Raw genomic sequence first — 18,189 nt, forward strand, 5'->3', positions numbered from 1 at the left:
CATAACTTTTCAATCAAATCTTTTTTATTTCTAATTTCAAAATCTTTTTCAAAAATCACTTGATTTCTTTTCCACTCTTATTTTCGAAAATCAATTAAGTGTTTTTCAAAATGTTTTCAAAATCTTTTACTTAATTTTCGAAAATTACTTCCCTTCTTCTCACATCCTTCTATTTATGGACTAACACTATTCCTTAATGCAAAATTCGAACTCCATCTTCTTTGATAAGTTCAAATTTTCTACCTCTGTCTTCCATTTTTCTTCCTCTGACACCTCAAGGAATCTCTATACTGTGACATAGAGGATTCCATATTTTCTTGTTCTCTTCTCTTTCATATGAGCAGGAACAAAGACAAAGGCATTCTTGTTGAAGCTGACCCTGAACCCGAAAGGACCTTGAAGCGAAAGCTAAGAGAAGCTAAGGCACAACTCTTTATTGAGGACCTGACCGAATTCTTCAAAGAAGAAGAAGACATGGCAGCCGAAAACAACAACAATGCCAACAATGCAAGGAAGGTGCTGGGTGACTTTACTGCACCTACTCCCGACTTCTATGGGAGAAGCATCTCTATCCCTGCCATTGGAGCAAACAACTTTGAGCTTAAGCCTCAATTAGTTTCTCTAATGCAACAGAATTGCAAGTTCCATGGACTTCCATTGGAAGATCCTCATCAGTTTTTAGCTGAATTCTTGCAAATCTGTGACACAGTCAAGACTAATGGGGTTGACCCTGAGGTCTATAGACTGATGCTATTCCCTTTTGCTGTAAGAGACAGAGCTAGGACATGGTTGGACTCTCAACCTAAAGAAAGCCTGGACTCTTGGGAAAAGCTAGTCAATGCCTTCTTGGCAAAGTTCTTTCCACCTCAAAAATTGAGTAAGCTTAGAGTGGAAGTCCAAACCTTCAGACAAAAGGATGGAGAATCCCTCTATGAAGCTTGGGAAAGATACAAACAATTAATCAGAAAATGTCCATCTGACATGCTTTCTGAATGGAGCATCATAGGTATTTTCTATGATGGTCTCTCTGAACTATCCAAGATGTCTTTGGATAGCTCTGCTGGAGGATCTCTTCATCTGAAGAAGACGCCTACAGAAGCTCAAGAACTAATTGAAATGGTTGCAAATAATCAATTCATGTACACTTCTGAAAGGAATCCTGTGAACAATGGGGCAAATCAGAAGAAAGGAGTTCTTGAGATTGATACTCTGAATGCCATATTGGCTCAGAATAAAATATTGACTCAACAAGTCAATTTGATCTCTCAAAGTCTGTCTGGAATGCAAAATGCACCAAGCAGTACTAAGGATGCTTCATCTGAAGAAGAAGCCTATGATCCTGAGAACCCTTCAATGGAAGAGGTGAATTACCTTGGAGAACCCTATGGAAACACCTATAATTCTTCATGGAGAAATCATCCAAATTTCTCATGGAAGAATCAAGAGAGACCTCAACAAGGTTTCAACAACAATAATGGTGGAAGAAACAGGTTTAGCAATGGCAAGCCTTTTCCATCATCTTCTCAGCAACAGACAGAGAATTCTAAGCAGAACCCCTCTGACTTAACAACCATGGTCTCTGATCTAATCAAAACCACTCAAAGTTTCATGACTGAAACACGGTCCTCCATTAGGAATTTGGAGGCACAAGTGGGACAGCTGAGCAAGAAAGTTACTGAACTCCCTCCTAGTACTCTCCCAAGCAATACAGAAGAAAATCCAAAAGGAGAGTGCAAGGCCATCAATATGGCCGAATTTGAAGAGGAGGAAGAGGAAGTGGACGCCATTGAGGAATACCTCAATGGGCGTGCACTAGCCTCCATTGAGTTCCCCAATGAGGAACCATGGGAATCTGAGGCTCAAAATGAGACCATAGAGATTCCATTGGACTTACTTCTGCCTTTCATGAGCTCTGATGAGTATTCTTCCTCTGAAGAGGATGAGTATGTCACTGAAGAGCAAGTTGCTAAATACCTTGGAACAATCATGAAGCTAAATGCCAAGTTATTTGGAAATGAGACTTGGGAGAATGAACCTCCTTTGCTCACCAAAGAACTGGATGACTTGTCTAGGCAGGAATTACCTCAAAAGAGACAAGATCCTGGGAAGTTTTCAATACCTTGTACCATAGGCACCATGACCTTCAAGAAGGCTCTGTGTGACTTAGGGTCAAGTGTAAACCTCATGCCTCTCTCTGTAATGGAGAAGCTAGGGATCTTTGAGGTGCAAGCTGCAAGAATCTCATTAGAGATGGCAGACAACTCAAGAAAACAAGCTCATGGACTTGTAGAGGATGTTTTGGTGAAGATTGAAAACCACTACATCCCTGCGGATTTCATAGTCCTAGAGACTGGGAAGTGCATGGATGAAACCATTATCCTTGGCAGACCCTTCCTAGCCACAGCAAAGGCTGTGATTGATGTTGATGGAGGTGAACTGATCATTCAAGTGAATGAAGAATCCTTGGTGTTTAAGGCTCAAGGATATCCCTCTGTCATCATGGAGAGGAAGCATGAAGAGCCTCTCTCAAATCAGAGTCAAACAGAGCCCCCACAGTCAAACTCTAAGTTTGGTGTTGGGAGGCCACAACCAAACTCTAAGTTTGGTGTTGAATCCCCACATTCAAACTCTAAGTTTGGTGTTGGGAGGTTCCAACATTGCTCTGAGAAAATGTGAGGCTCCATGAGAGCCATCTGTCAAGCTACTGACATTAAAGAAGCGCTTGTTGGGAGGCAACCCAATGTTATATGTTATCTAGTTCTCTTTGTTATTTTATGTTTTTTGTAGGTTGATAATCATAAGAAGACACAAAATCAATTGAAAAAGCAAAAACAGAATGAAAAACAGGAAGAAAAACAGCACACCCTGGAGGAAGAACCCACTGGCGTTTAAACGCCAGTGAGGCTAGCAATTGGGCGTTTAACGCCCAGTCTGGCACCATTCTGGGCGTTTAACGCCAGAAAGGGGCACCAGACTGGCGTTAAACGCCAGGAAAGGGCAAGAACCTGGCGTTAAACGCCAGAAATGGGCACCAGCCTGGCGTTTAACGCCAGAATTGGCCCAAAACGCATTTTTGCATGCCATTTGGTGCAGGGATGACTTTTCCTTGACACCACAGGATCTGTGGACTCCACAGGATCCCCACCAACCCCACCACTTCTCCCCCTCTTTGGCCGAACATAAAAGCCATTCCCTTCTTCCTCATTTCTTCTTCTTCTACTCTCTTCTTTCTTCTTTTGCTCGAGGACGAGCAAACCTTTTAAGTTTGGTGTGGTAAAAGCATTGCTTTTTGTTTATCCATAACCATTTATGGCATCCAAGGCCGGAGAAACCTCTAGAAAGAGGAAAGGGAAGGCAAAAGCTTTCACCTCCGAGTCATGGGAGATGGAGAGATTCATCTCAAGGGTGCATCAAGACCACTTCTATGAAGTTGTGGCCATGAAGAAGGGTCAACTTTGATCAAAGGTTGGACCAAGTCCTCACAGACATTTGTGAAGAGGGCGCTCAATGGAAGAGAGATTCAAGAGGAAAGCCGGTTCAACTGAGAAGGCATGACCTCAAGCCCATCACTAAGAAAAGGATGGAGCAAACAAGAGACCCCTCTCATCATGAGATCCCTGAGATGCCTCAAGGGATGCACTTTCCTCCACAAAACTACTGGGAGCAACTAAACACCTCCCAAGGAGAATTGAGTTCCAACATAGGACAACTAAGGGTGGAGCACCAAGAACATTCCATCCTCCTCCATGAAATTAGAGAAGATCAAAGAATCATGAGAGAGGAGCAACAAAGACAAGGAAGAGACATTGAGGAGCTCAAGCACTCCATAAGACCTTCAAGAGGAAGAACAAGCCGCCATCACTAAGGTGGACCCGTTCTTTAATCTCCTTGTTCTTTATTCTTCTGTTTTTCGAAAATTTATGCTTATGTTTATCCATGTTTGTGTCTTATGATCATTAGTGTCTTAGTGTCTATGCCTTAAAGTTATGAATGTCCTATGAATCCATCACCTTTCTTAAATGAAAACTGTTTTTAATCACAAAAGAACAAGAAGTACAGGATTTCGAATTCATCTTTAAAACTGGCTTAATTAGTTTGATGTGGTGGCAATACTTTTTGTTTTCTGAATGTATGCTTGAACAGTGCATATGTCTTTTGAATTTGTTGTTCATGAATGATAAAATTGTTGGCTCTTGAAAGAATGATGAAAAAGGAGACATGTTACTGAGGATCTGAAAAATCATAAAAATGATTCTTGAAGCAAGAAAAAGCAGTGAATACAAAAAAAAAGAAGGAGAAAAACGAAAAAAAAGGGGAGAAAGAAAAAGAAAAGAAAAAAAAAGAAATAAAGTTGTGATCCAAGGCAAAAAGAGTGTGCTTAAGAACCCTGGACACCTCTAATTGGGGACTTTAGCAAAGCTGAGTCACAATCTGAAAAGGTTCACCCAATTATGTGTCTGTGGCATGTATGTATCCGGTGGTAATACTGGAAGACAGAGTGCTTTGGGCCACGGCCAAGACTCAATAAGTAGCTGTGTTCAAGAATCATCATACTTAACTAGGAGAATCAATAACACTATCTGGATTCTGAGTTCCTAAAGAAGCCAATCATTCTGAATTTCAAAGGATAAAGTGAGATGCCAAAACTGTTCGGAGGCAAAAAGCTACTAGTCCCGCTCATCTAATTTGGAGCTAAGTTTCATTGATAATTTGGAGTCTATAGTATATTCTCTTCTTTTTATCTTATTTGATTTTCAGTTGCTTGAGGACAAGCAACAATTTAAGTTTGGTGTTGTGATGAGCGGATAATTTGTACCCTTTTTGGCATTGTTTTTAGTATGTTTTTAGTATGATCTAGTTAGTTTTTAGTATATTTTTATTAGTTTTTAGTTAAAATTCACTTTTCTGGACTTTACTATGAGTTTGTGTGTTTTTCTGTGATTTCAGGTATTTTTTGGCTGAAATTGAGGAACATGAGCAAAAATCTGATCCAGAGACTGAAAAGGACTGCAGATGCTGTTGGATTCTGACCTCCCTGCACTCGAAGTGGATTTTCTGGAGCTACAGAAGCCCAATTGGCGCGCTCTCAACGGCGTTGGAAAGTAGACATCCTGGGCTTTCCAGCAATATATGATAGTCCATACTTTGCCCAAGATTTGATGGCCCAAACCGGCGTTCAAAGTCACCCTCAGAAATTCCAGCGTTAAACGCCGGAACTGGCACCTAAATGGGAGTTAAACGCCCAAACTGGCATAAAAGCTGGCGTTTAACTCCAAGAAGAGTCTCTACACGAAAATGCTTCATTGCTCAGCCCAAGCACACACCAAGTGGGCCCGGAAGTGGATTTTTATGTCATTTACTCATCTCTGTACACCCTAGGCTACTAATTCTCTATATATAGGACCTTTTACTATTGTATTTTCATCTTGGTTCTTCTGGTTCCCTCTCTGGGGCCGAAACCAATGATCACTCTTGTTCTTATGTATTTTCAACGGTGGAGTTTCTACACACCATAGATTAAGGTGTGGAGCTCTGCTGTACCTCGAGTATTAATGCAATTACTATTGTTCTTCTATTCAATTCCGCTTGTTCTTTGTCCAAGATATTCATTTGCACCCAAGAACATGATGAATGTGATGATTATGTGACGCTCATCATCATTCTCACTCATGAACAAAGTGACTGACAACCACTCTTGTTCTACAAGCAAACGAGGCTCTAATGTTTATCTCTTGGATTCTTTAACCGGAATCTTCGTGGTATAGGCGAGAACTGATGGCGGCATTCAAGAGAATCCGGAAGGTCTAACCTTGTCTGTGGTATTCTGAGTAGGATTCAATGATTGAATGACTGTGACGTGCTTCAAACTCCTAGCAGGCGGGGCGTTAGTGACAGACGCAAAAGAATCACTGGATTCTATTCCGGCCTGACCGAGAACCGACAGCTGATTAGCCATATGCTGTGACAGAGCATAGGAACATTTTCACTGAGAGGATGGGAGGTAGCCACTGACAACGGTGAAACCCTTGCATAAGCTTGCCATGGAAAGGAGTAAGAAGGATTGGATGAAGACAGTAGGAAAGCAGAGAGACGGAAGGGAAGGCATCTTCATACGCTTATCTGAAGTTCCTACCAATGAATTACATAAGTACCTCTATCTTTATCTTTATGCTTTATTCGTATATCACTATACCCATTTGAGTCTGCCTGACTAAGATTTACAAGGTGACCATAGCTTGCTTCATACCAACAATCTCCGTGGGATCGACCCTTACTCGCGTAAGGTTTATTACTTGGACGACCCAGTGCACTTGCTGGTTAGTTGTGCAAAGTTGTGTTTATGCCATGGTATTGAGCACCAAGTTCTTGGGGCCATTACTAGGGATTATTTGAGTTGTGAAAAGTAGTGATCACAATTTCGCACACCACATATCCAGCTATCAGTTCCTGTTCTCCGCCTACTTCGCCTCTGCCTCGTCTCGTGTTTGAGGAGCAAGCATCACTGGCCATCAATTTGATTAACATTAAACACCACCATGAACAACTATTATCAAGTTTTGCATTCAAATTGAAACAATCTGCTTCGATCAACGGTGATTAAAGAAAGTGAAAATCAGAACAAATCACGCAAAATTGGTTGTCAAAATCGACAACAAAAAACAAACGAATTACCTAGAAGAAGAAGTAGCAGGCCTTACAATGGTTTTTCGAAGGGGTTTTGCACGTCAGTCGCAGGAACCGTTCCCAGGAAGGGGATGAGTTACCTTCTTCGACGGTTTTGGAAATACTTCACTCTGCTTGTGAATCACAGAATAGGACACCCGCGTAACCCTAGACGAAGAAGCATTAGGCAGGGTCTTCGACGGAGTTCGGACAAATCTGTCAATAAAGATGAGTCACCGAAGAAATCCGAGGAATGAGGTAGAAGAAGAGGCTGTGGACATTAAAGCGATATTTGGGGAAAGGTTTTGCAAGTGGGTCGCCGGAACAATCAAACGCTTCACCTACACGAACGGTTCGAGGAGCAGCGTGATAGAAGAGGAAGCTCTGGACATTACACGGATATTTGGAGAAGGTTTTGCGAGTGGGTCGTCGGAAAAATCAAACCCATCACCTATAAGAAGGATAGAATAAGCAGTGGGGTAGTAGAAGAAGAAGCAGTAGACATTATAGGGGTATTTGGGAAAGGTTTTGCGAGTGGATCGCCGGAAAAATCACACCCATCACCTACAGGAAGAGTAGAGAAGAAGGAGCAGTGGAAAGAAGGGTAGAAGAAGCAGTGAGGTTGAAAAAGAAGCAGTTCCTTCGATGTGTATTTTGAGAGGTAGAAGAAGACGCTGTAGACATTCAAATGGTATTTGGGGAAGATTTTGATTTCTTTGGTATTTGGAGAGGAATTTGTAAAATCAATAATTTGCACATTACACACAGTATAAATACATTATGTGGTATAATGTAAATACTATAAAATACAATATAATGTAAACACATTTATTAAATACATTAATGCAAGATTAAAAATTTTACTTGATCAATAACTGAGATAATAATACATGAGCAAAGATAACTTATCCACAAATTTACTATGAATTTGGAAGAAATCACCTAAAGTTCAACAATTTACTCCTATTCAACAATCACCGTCAACTTGCGGGCAGCCCTCAACTTGCGGGCAGCCCCAACATTCAAGTTTCACCGACTCCTATTCAATAATTTTTTTCCAAAGCCATCAACTCAGAAATTGCCATTGGATTGGGCCCATTTATTTTCACGCGCAAAAGGATAAAACAAACAGGGGCTTAATATTATTAAAAATATTACATGGTCCTGACTAAGAAACCCACCAGCATAGATCTCTATATAAGCCTAATTTGTCTGACCTATATATATAAGTTACAAATATTTCCTTATCAGAAATAGCTAAATCTTGAAAAGTTAAGTAACGAAATCTAATAAAAATATTTCCATGTATGACCTAATTAATTATTAAAACTCTAGTATACATGGACCAATTTTTCTATTCTTATTGTCGTGTAGCATTATATCATACCACTAAGACAATAGTACCATTCTTTTGGAACTGCCGAAATCCATTCTTCTTCAGTAAGCAACCTTATTTACAAATGTTCCATTTTAAAGAAAAAAGAAAAAAGAAAAAAAGAAGCATACTTTGATAATATAAAAAATAAAATAATGTTTCCCCCACGACTCTATTCTTGGTTTGTTCATGTCCAAAGTCCAAACACAAAATGCTTTTAATAATGTGTACCAATGATAACGTGTTCACAGGGGGAAGTTCAACACATAACACGCCTACTGTGCTAACTAAGTAACTATGTACATACCATGATATGAATATATCAAATGTACATGGAAGGATCAGAGCCGTTGGTGTTTGGTGAGTGCTGTTTCTCTTTCTGTAATAATGAAGAACCTTGTTTTAACACTTTTCCTTATCATCATTTTGTTAGTACAAAAAATTAAGTTAGATTAGTTTAGTGATTAATTTATTAATTTATTTAAATAAATATTTAAATTTAAATTTAGTCTTATATATGTAGTAATTGGTTAATAACAAATCTTTAAATTAAACTTCGATCCATAACGAACTAGTTTTTTAATTAGTCAGATTAAAAAATAGTACAATAAAAAAAATCATTAGTAAAAATAAAAAATTGTAAAGTGTAAACACTTTTAAATATTAAAGATAAAAACAAAATGGTCAATTTACTCTTAGTTTGTGTTTTTATTTTTTATTTTTATTTTTAGTTTATTTTTTGAATTTTATAAATAAAAAAAAACAATAAATTTTATTTTTTTCACAAAATTTAAAAAATAAAAAACACTGAAAAAAATGTAAATTAAACGCATTTTTAGTTTTTTTTAAGAAAAATATAAAATTTTTATTTCAATATAATATCACTCGTTGTCAAATGATGCAAAATTATTTTTTTTTTATTGTCTTCAGGAAAAAATTCTCTGTGGATACTCGCATGATTTTTATCATCTGCCACTATGATTAAATACACAAATAGTAAAAGTTTTGAAATTAAATGTGGTCAAAAAGTAAGATAAAACAATTTTGAGTTAATGAAGAAAGAGAATATTAGAGAAATGTTCAATGATTCTGTATTTAAAGGTACATTGACCGTTTAAAATTCCAAAAAAAAAAAAAACGAAAATAATATCAACAACACTTACACTTGGTATAAATATAAATAAATAGATCCTTTCTTTTGTGAAAAATGTAAAAAAATATTAGATAACAAAAGGAAAGAAAATAATATAAAAGATAATCTAAAAAGAAAATTAACAGAACATCTCTTTTAATTAGTAGTAGATTTTTTTAATTTTTTTAATTATTTAGTAAAATATGATTTTTTATTATCAAATATTTTTTATATATCCTTTTTGGTTTTAATTAAAAAATATATGATAAAAAATTATACTTTATCAAACAATTAAAAAAAATTCGAAAGAAATCATTCTTCTTTTAATCAATTGACGAATTTAAAACGTCAAATTACATTTTTTAAAAGTTATAAAACTCTAGTAATATTTTTTTCCCAAAAAATTTAAAAAAGTGACACATTTAAATTATTGTTTACTAAAAATACTTGTTACAAGTGCAAAAGGAATTTTATTTTATAAAAAGTATAATTTTAAAGTTCTTAATAATATCAAAAACATAAAAAGTTACCTTTTACCTTTTCTACAAAATATTTTTTCCGTAAATTTTGGTATTCTTAACAAATCCCTTTATTTTTTAAAAAATATATATCATTAATAAATGCGGATTAGTTAATTAATTAGGGATAAGGTGGTCCGCGTTGCAGAGAATAGTAGCACTTGTCGTTGAGGCACTGTTAAACAAAGTGTCTTCCCGCCGTTTGAGTGTCACACAGTTTGTGGAGCGAGTGCGGTTCCCTTAACACAACCATCTTCCCCCCCTCTCTTCCCTCTTCTCACTTCTCCCTTTTCTCTTATCGCAACATAAAACCCTAAACCCCTCTCTCTCTTTCTCTCTTTCACAATGGAGCTTCGTTCTCATCGTCGCCTTTCCCAAACCTCGCCTTCTGGTAACACACTAACACTCCTACTATCTATTTCTTTTCTTCTTCTTTTTTTTTTTAATTTTATTTTGTCTTTTCCGATTTTTTTATTTGTTTTTTTCTTTTTTTCTTTTCGCGGCTTTTGGTGTTGACTTTACTACCTTTGGTATCTGCTACAATGTTATTGAATTGCGACTTTGTGAGTGCGTTATTTTTAGCCATTTTCAGTTTTTATTTTATATTTTGTTTATTTACTATTACTTTTTAACGGAGTTTTGAGTCTAACAAGTGATTCCAGTGTTAGAGATTTTAGGCATGCTTGGATACAAGTGACCCAATTCAACTGATACCTTTGCTCTCTTCGTGAGGTTAATTGGTTTCGCAATGCAAAGTGTTTCAAAGTTGATTTTTTTTAGCATTTAAAAAAAAGGGTTTCGAGTGTGATGATTTATTGCTTTGCGGAACTTAGTTATTGTTTTAGTTAGTTATATTGTGGTGTGTTCATGTGCGGATTTAGGAGCAGGGAGGGGGAAGCAACCGAGGGATACCACTGAAGGAGTTGAAACTAACGATATGGATGGAGATGCTTATGCAATATCTTCGGATTCCAAGTATGAAGGTATATTAATATTAATTACCTTTCTTCGTGGTTTGGATTTTATTTTTTAAGAATTTTCATTTTATGATATTTGCTTGTTAGTTGGTAGTACTTGGTTGGCTATACGGTTTGAGTTGTTAGTGTTGCCCAATTGAAAGGAAAGGATGTCTGACTCAAGGAATGTTTTATGAACTAGTAATTATGTCTGTTTAAGATTCTAGTTTACTTTATCATGACTCTGTAGGAGAAGCAGAGTAGATATCATTGTGCAAGAAAATTGAAACCTTCTTATTTATGTAATCGTCAATATTATTATGCTGACATATGTGTTTTATTTTTAAACGTCATTTTCTTACAGATGCATTAGATGGGAACAATGTTTTCGACTTGAATCAAGACCCAACCTTAAGCATTAGTGTTTCTGATATAATGGTTGATTACACTTCTGATTCATCTGATGGTAGCAACCCTTTATACAAAAGGGGAAAGGCACAGTCCAAAAAGAAAAGAAAGACACACAACTTGAGAAATGAAGAACTGATTGATGTAGAGATTCAGCCAGCAGCTGTTGTCAATTTGGTTAATAACCGAAAGAAGAAAAAAACAAGGAAAAGCAAAAAGGGAGCATCTGACATAGTATTACTATGGCATGCTTGGGAAGAGGAGCAAGAAAGGTGGATTGATGAGAATTTATCAGCAGATGCTGACTTAGATCATCAAAATGAAGAAATGAATGAAACTGCTGAGCCATCCTCAGATCTGACTATGCCTTTGTTGAGGTACCAGAAGGAATGGTTAGCATGGGCTTTGAAGCAGGAAAGTTCTGTGTCAAGAGGAGGAATTCTTGCGGATGAGATGGGGATGGGGAAGACTATTCAAGCAATTACCCTAGTACTTGCTAAACGTCAATTCCAGCACATAATTTGTGAGCAAGATGAACCTGCACCTGTGGCAGGTTCATCAAGAGTCTTACCTGCTATCAAAGGAACACTTGTTATTTGTCCTGTGGTTGCTGTCACTCAGTGGGTTAATGAGATTGATCGATTTACTTTGAAAGGAAGCACCAAGGTGCTGGTTTATCATGGGGCAAGGAGAGGAAAGAATGTTGAACAGTTATCTGAATATGATTTTGTAATAACAACCTACTCCATCGTGGAGTCTGAGTACAGAAAATATATGATGCCTCCTAAGGAAAAGTGCCAATATTGCGGAAAGTTATTTTACCTGAATAAGTTACCTTATCACCTGAGGTATTTTTGTGGACCTGATGCTGTGAGAACAGAAAAACAGTCAAAACAAATGAAGAAAAAGAAAAAGTTTGCTACAAAACAGAAGATAAAAGATCCTGAGTATTGGAATGAAGAATTGGAACAGGATGGTTTTGACAAGAAAAAGAAAGAGAAAATGGGCTTGGGAATGGATGATTTAGATGCCACTGACAGGGAGAAATCATTTCTTCATGCTGTAAAATGGCAGCGGATCATATTGGATGAAGTGAGTTTTGATAGCATACTATGATCAAGATTAATGGAACTATTTTACTTCTATAATTGAACTTTCTAATTTCCATAAGATGTTTTTTAATGAAATAGTTATTTTGTACCTTTCCCTTTTTCTATTATTTCCACACATCTGAGGGTGTTTTCTTTATTGTTTGAATATCCCCAAGCAAAGTTTTAATCAGCTATCTCCTACTTATGGTTACAGTTCATTTTGTTTTCTTAAAGCTAATGACTTGTTGCTCTAGCCTAGGTTTTGATCTAATAACTCTAATTTTACATTTTTGGTGTTTCTTATTTATTGCAAACGATATATTATAAATCATCATTGTGAGATATGAATTGATCTGTTCCTTTATATGAAAAATAGGCACACTACATAAAGTCGAGACACTGTAACACTGCAAAAGCTGTTCTTGCCTTAGACTCTTCATACAGATGGGCGCTTAGTGGCACTCCCCTGCAGAACCGTGTTGGAGAGCTGTATTCTCTGGTAACACTACAGTCTTTTTGGGTTACCATCTATTTTGCTTTTTTTATATAATTTATCAAGGACAAACTTCTCCTATAAGCTGTTTGGTGGAAGACTGAAAGCTAAGTTTTATATCTCATCATGGACATAATTCACGTAGAATGCCATTATGCAGGTTCGGTTTCTGCAAATAGTTCCTTATTCCTATTATTTCTGCAAGGACTGTGATTGCCGGGCTCTTGATCACAGGTATGGCTTAGATTCAAAAACAATATGTGGATTTGATAAGCATTGTCATCTGTTGTTTTCACACTTTTCAAATACTTGCATCATTATGTTAATATATACGGTGTTGGGTGCATGTGCTGCCTTCATTGGTATATGTATTTGTACATTCTTCAATACTAGATATTCTTAACTATGTTTAATATCCTGGTCCCCTTGTGCAGCTCCTCTAAACAATGTTCAGCCTGTGGTCACAGTTCTGTTAGACATTTTTGTTGGTGGAACAAAGTAAGTCTACAGTTTGTTGATCTAATTTTTTCTTTACCATGTGTGACAGAGATTGTGTTTCCAATTCTTTTTAATTTTGTATAGAGTCTTAGCTGACAAGTTAACATGCTCTTTATTATTCATGTTTAATCTTGATTAGTATGTTGCCACACCAATTCAATCGTATGGATATGGTGATTATGGAAGAAGAGCTATGATACTGCTTAAGAACAAAATTTTAAAGAACATAGTTCTAAGGCGAACTAAAACAGGCAGGGCTGCTGATCTTGCACTACCACCTAGAATTGTAAGTTCCTGTTGCTCATATGGCTAGTTGTGCAATTATGAATATGGAAACCCTACATATTTATTTCTAATTCATTTCTCCTTGCAGGTTTCATTGAGGAAGGATAGCCTGGATATAAAAGAGCAAGACTATTATGAATCGTTATACAATGAAAGTCAGGCACAGTTTAATACGTATGTCATATTCTTTATCTCATAATAAAGTATGGTAAAGCTGTTGTCTGTGGAAAAACAAAAATAAAATTTATTCCATAAGAATGAAGTGCTATTGAATTTACTGGTTGCTGTTAAATTACTTTCTCGTATCACCTTGTTGTGAATGAAATTGGCCTGGAGGGCAATTGCTTGTCCTGAACAGCTCCTTTTGTCAACTAGGGTTGAGGTTAATATAGTGGGTCAAAACATAAGCCAAAAAGTCTTTATCAGAAACTTCCATCTGACATTTGATTAGCTAGGTCTGGCATGCCTTGCCTTGCCTCAACTTCAGATGATTGGTTTCCAAGCTGCTATCAATGTGCTCATAGAAGTTTGATCATGTCAAACAAGTTTAGTTTAACCATGTTTGTGGATTAATATTAGATTATACCAGTACTTTGTCATATCAGAATTTGTATGAATATGAATTCCTTTTCCCACACTTCTCAATTTGAAGCAAGTGGAGAAGAAAGTAGTGAGGGGGAAATGATAATGATGGGTAAAAAATATAGAATTAACTTCTTATAGATTTCTTTCATGATTATATTTTTATAATTAAAATGGATTCTGAGCCTATGATTCTACTTTTCTTTTTTATTTAAATGGAACAGAAGGTGAATCCAGGGTTTGGGTATACATGATTTCTCTTGGTCGTTTCCTTATATTCCATTCCATTCTTACAATTATTAGATAATGGGAAAAAATTTCTTCTATTTTGATTTAGCCATGCTAGTCATCAATGGTTGTGTACTTGTGTTCAAATATTTTACTTTTTTGTTTACAGATATGTTGAGGAAAATACTCTGATGAATAATTATGCTCATATATTTGACCTCCTCACACGGCTTCGGCAGGTGAATGCTCATTATTCTAATGGAACTAATCAGAAGTTCTATACTTCTGTCTCCTTTTGAAGTTCTTGAATCCCAATTAACTGACCATGTTTCTAATTCTTTTCTTTTTTTATTTCTTTTGGGTGAGTTATTTCAAGTTGAATCTGACAAGGTGTGGAATTAGTTTTTCCTTGAAGCCTTTTTTTTTTTTTTTTTGACGGGACCTTAAAGCTTAAAAGAATACAACAGTATATGGTGGGAATTGTTAGTAGTTTATAGGACATGTCTGTAAAGATATTGATAAACTAAAAACACACTATATGGCAGGAATTTCTTAGCTTCATTTTAAAACTGAGTGACCTATTTGAAATATTGTTATTCTTTATTTCAATACTATTTTCCCCCTCCTTTTAAATGTGGAAATCAGAAGTTGATTTCCTTTATTACTCTCATTACTCTTATTATCTTAAAGTTGTTCTTATCATTAATTATTCCCCTTTTATATGTCTGCTCATGTGCCTCATGCATCACTGGTTAAATACACAGGCTGTTGATCATCCATATCTTGTGGTATATTCTCAAGCTACTGCAATAAGACAAAGTAACTTGCCTAGTAATGGTAATGTTGAACAAGCTTGTGGCCTGTGTCATGAGCCAGTAGAAGATCCTGTTGTAAGTTCATCTTTTCTTCTTGTAAATAAACTTATTATTGTATCTCCACTATTTCTGTCTTTACAAGCATGTAAATGGGAAAGCTACTTCAACCAGCTTTATTGTGTTGTTTATTTTTATTCAAATATCTTTTCCTTTTTTGTTTCAGGTTACTTCTTGTGAGCATATCTTTTGCAAGGCATGCTTGATAGACTTTTCTGCTTCCTTAGGACAAGTATCATGCCCCACATGCTCTAAGTTACTTACTGTTGATTTAACTTCAAACAAGGATGTTGGGGTTCAGGCTAATAAGACAACCATTAAAGGTTTCAGATCCTCCAGCATTCTAAACAGAATTCGGCTTGAGAACTTTCAGACAAGCACTAAAATTGAGGCACTGGTGTGTATCTTACAAATTCATGTAGTTTGCTTGCTAGAAGAAAAATGGTTGTCTATTGAAAGATCACCCAGCTGAAGGGTTTGACTGTTGATTTTTATTTATTTTTATTTTATTCTTCCTATAATATTATTATCAGCTCTTTGGTGGGGGAGGGGGGAATTAGGTAAGAGAGACTACATCTGAGAAGCTGTACCTGAAGCAATGCTTCTATGTCTTGAAAAAATGTTCTTATGAGTTTATCTCTTGGCCTGCAATTTCTTCTGGTAAACTCGTTTTTGAATGAGGTGAAATCGCTGCAGAGAGAAGAAATCAGATTTATGGTTGAAAGGGATGGATCTGCAAAAGGGATTGTTTTTAGTCAATTCACGTCATTCCTGGATCTCATAAATTACTCCCTGCACAAGGTAATGTTTATGTCACTTTCAACTTTATAAATGTGTGTAGAATGCATCAAGATGATGACATCGCAAGCTGATTGCAGTCAGGTGTATCTTGTGTTCAATTGAATGGAAGCATGTCATTGGCTGCTCGGGATGCTGCCATTAAGAGATTTACTGATGATCCAGGCTGCAAAATTTTCCTCATGAGCTTGAAGGCCGGTGGTGTTGCTCTCAATTTAACAGTTGCATCACATGTGAGTTATCTCCTTTTGCATCTTTTATATTCTGCTGTCAAATTTTAAGTCAGTTTTAGAGTATCTGGAGATTAGTTTATGGATACTGGTAGGACCTATCATGCACTGAGCAAAAAGTGTTGTATTGTTCACTGACCAAGGTATATCGTATAGTTTTGAACTATAATGAGTGGCCATTCATTATGCACAAGATTTGAACCGTTTGGAGTATTAAGTGCCTGAAAACCAAGTTCAACCCAGTGGCTATGCGGTGTTGCCATATTTTAAACTTCACTTACGAGAAGTTCTTAACATATTTCCTCAATCAGTTAATAACTCGACATATTTGGGATTCCTAGTGTGATAAATTTGATTATGGTTAAGAGTAGCCTCTTTGGGAAAATAGGTTAATCTATTTATTGACTTGTAATGCAAACTTATGAGTTATGACTTGCTGTGGTGTTCTTTTCTAGGTTTGGTTCTTGCTCCTCTTTTTGCACCATATTTTCTTCAGTGTAGGCCACATATATTCATAATGGGTTGATTACTTGAATATGATTTTTGTCACATGTTCCTTGAACTGTTGTTTTCATAAACCTATATTTCTACACAAATAATGGACTTTTTAAAGTCCCTTTTCTTGGTCACTATTTTAAACATTTTGTTTGATGTAGGCTTTGAAAGTAGTCAAATATTGGTACTATTTTTTATTGTATTTTCTTCCTTTTCTTTTTTCCCCTCCAATAGCCTTGCCTAGATTTAATTTGTTAAAACGTGGCTTCATTTGTTGGGCAAGCTCAGGTTTTCTTGATGGACCCTTGGTGGAACCCTGCTGTGGAGCGTCAGGCTCAAGACAGAATTCACAGGATAGGGCAATATAAGCCAATCAGGTGCTGCTTCTTGAACCAACACTTCGAAAATGCAATTAAAAGGAGAAAAAAGAAATGCAGGGTTGGGTTGGTTACTCTTGTTATTATTATGGTGAAATTTTGACATTGTTTTGCTGTACAGAATCGTCAGATTTGTCATTGAAAACACAATTGAGGAGAGGATTTTAAAACTGCAAGAGAAAAAGGAACTAGTATTTGAAGGGTAAGTTAAATGTGTGAACAAGCTTGAAATGTAGGTATGCATACCTTGACATAATGTGTTATGAATAATGGCAATTGCTTTCATGTCCCTCCCTTAATAGGACTATTGGCGGCTCCTCCGAGGCGCTAGGGAAATTGACGGAGGCTGACTTGAAATTCCTCTTTGTTACCTAAGCGCGTGTGATTCTGACAAGAAGACATGTCACTTCCTAATACAATTTTTGCAGAACTTTTTTTTGGGCATAGCTTTCAAATATGATATTTATGCACATCAATAACGGTTATAATTTGTAAATAGGTATATAACATTCTAAGATGCTGCTGAATGCTGGTGGGGTTTTGATGAACTGGGTTTTCGACTTCAATCTACTCGTCATTTTAGTTGATGTAAGATTGGAATCATGAAGGCCCTTTTTAATGTTTCATAGAAATGAAACCTTAACAGAATGCTGGACTCTCATAGACTGCATCTTCGTTTCATGTTGTTTATATGTTTGTTTTAGTAGCTGTTTGGTAACTGGTAAATGCTACTTGAGATAGCAGCTTCCCAAGTGAAGCAGAATTATGCTTGATGGTTTAATGTGAACTAGAGATGGTTGGTATTCTTAATTCGTAGGGAAACCATCAAAAGGTGAACCATTGCGAGCCTTGGAAGCAAAACTTCAATTTTTCAATTCAGTAATAACTTTGTGGGTTGGTTAGATCCAGATGAAAATTTTGATCAATTTAACTTGTTCACTGTTTTGGTATCATATTCCTAATTCACATTTTTTCTTCAGTAAACATGTCAGCCTTATCTCGTGCTCATACATAATAATTACGATAACTTAAATAGAAAAATGTACAAATAAGGGAATTGGAACGAGTTTGATGTATAATTTTATAGTCTTGTTAGTTGTTATACATTCAAGTTTTTTTGGTATATAAGTCTAATTAAGTTGGTCTAAATTTAATAAAAACTAGTTGGTCTAAATTTAATAAAAACTA

General features: G+C 36.3%; 1 protein-coding gene and 1 non-coding gene across 4 annotated transcripts; one reads left to right on the top strand and one right to left on the bottom strand.

The window, feature by feature from the left end:
- Positions 1–879: 879 nt before the first annotated feature.
- Positions 880–983, bottom strand: LOC130971642 (small nucleolar RNA R71). The gene has a single exon (XR_009082853.1). It is a non-coding gene; the product is annotated as a small nucleolar RNA R71 (small nucleolar RNA).
- An 8,904-nt stretch (positions 984–9,887) lies between these two features.
- LOC130969132 (DNA repair protein RAD16-like) lies at positions 9,888–17,943 on the top strand. 3 transcript variants are annotated; one of them, XM_057894728.1, is made up of 16 exons: positions 9,888–10,079; positions 10,570–10,671; positions 11,009–12,144; positions 12,520–12,642; positions 12,797–12,870; positions 13,071–13,134; positions 13,274–13,420; positions 13,508–13,593; positions 14,399–14,468; positions 14,994–15,119; positions 15,268–15,498; positions 15,798–15,902; positions 15,980–16,132; positions 16,913–17,001; positions 17,123–17,203; positions 17,304–17,943. In XM_057894728.1, exons 1-16 carry the CDS (start codon positions 10,034–10,036, stop codon positions 17,374–17,376), a joined length of 2,706 nt encoding a protein of 901 aa, XP_057750711.1. In that variant the 5' UTR covers positions 9,888–10,033; the 3' UTR covers positions 17,377–17,943. The 3 variants fall into 3 exon arrangements, with proteins under 3 accessions (XP_057750711.1, XP_057750712.1, XP_057750713.1); XM_057894729.1 differs by having other exon boundaries at positions 10,576–10,671; XM_057894730.1 differs by lacking the exon at positions 9,888–10,079 and adding an exon at positions 10,265–10,420.
- Positions 17,944–18,189: the final 246 nt, after the last annotated feature.

The sequence above is a fragment of the Arachis stenosperma genome, chromosome 3 (assembly GCF_014773155.1).
Source record: "Arachis stenosperma cultivar V10309 chromosome 3, arast.V10309.gnm1.PFL2, whole genome shotgun sequence".
Lineage (NCBI taxonomy): Eukaryota > Viridiplantae > Streptophyta > Magnoliopsida > Fabales > Fabaceae > Arachis > Arachis stenosperma.

Bases quoted from the DNA above. Each gene is read 5' to 3' on its own strand.
- LOC130969132 (XM_057894728.1), top strand. From the start codon at position 10,034: ATGGAGCTTCGTTCTCATCGTCGCCTTTCCCAAACCTCGCCTTCTG. The intron at 14,469-14,993 runs GTGAATGCTCAT...TTAAATACACAG, and splicing joins TCCTCACACGGCTTCGGCAG to GCTGTTGATCATCCATATCT. The intron at 15,903-15,979 runs GTAATGTTTATG...AGCTGATTGCAG, and splicing joins TAAATTACTCCCTGCACAAG to TCAGGTGTATCTTGTGTTCA.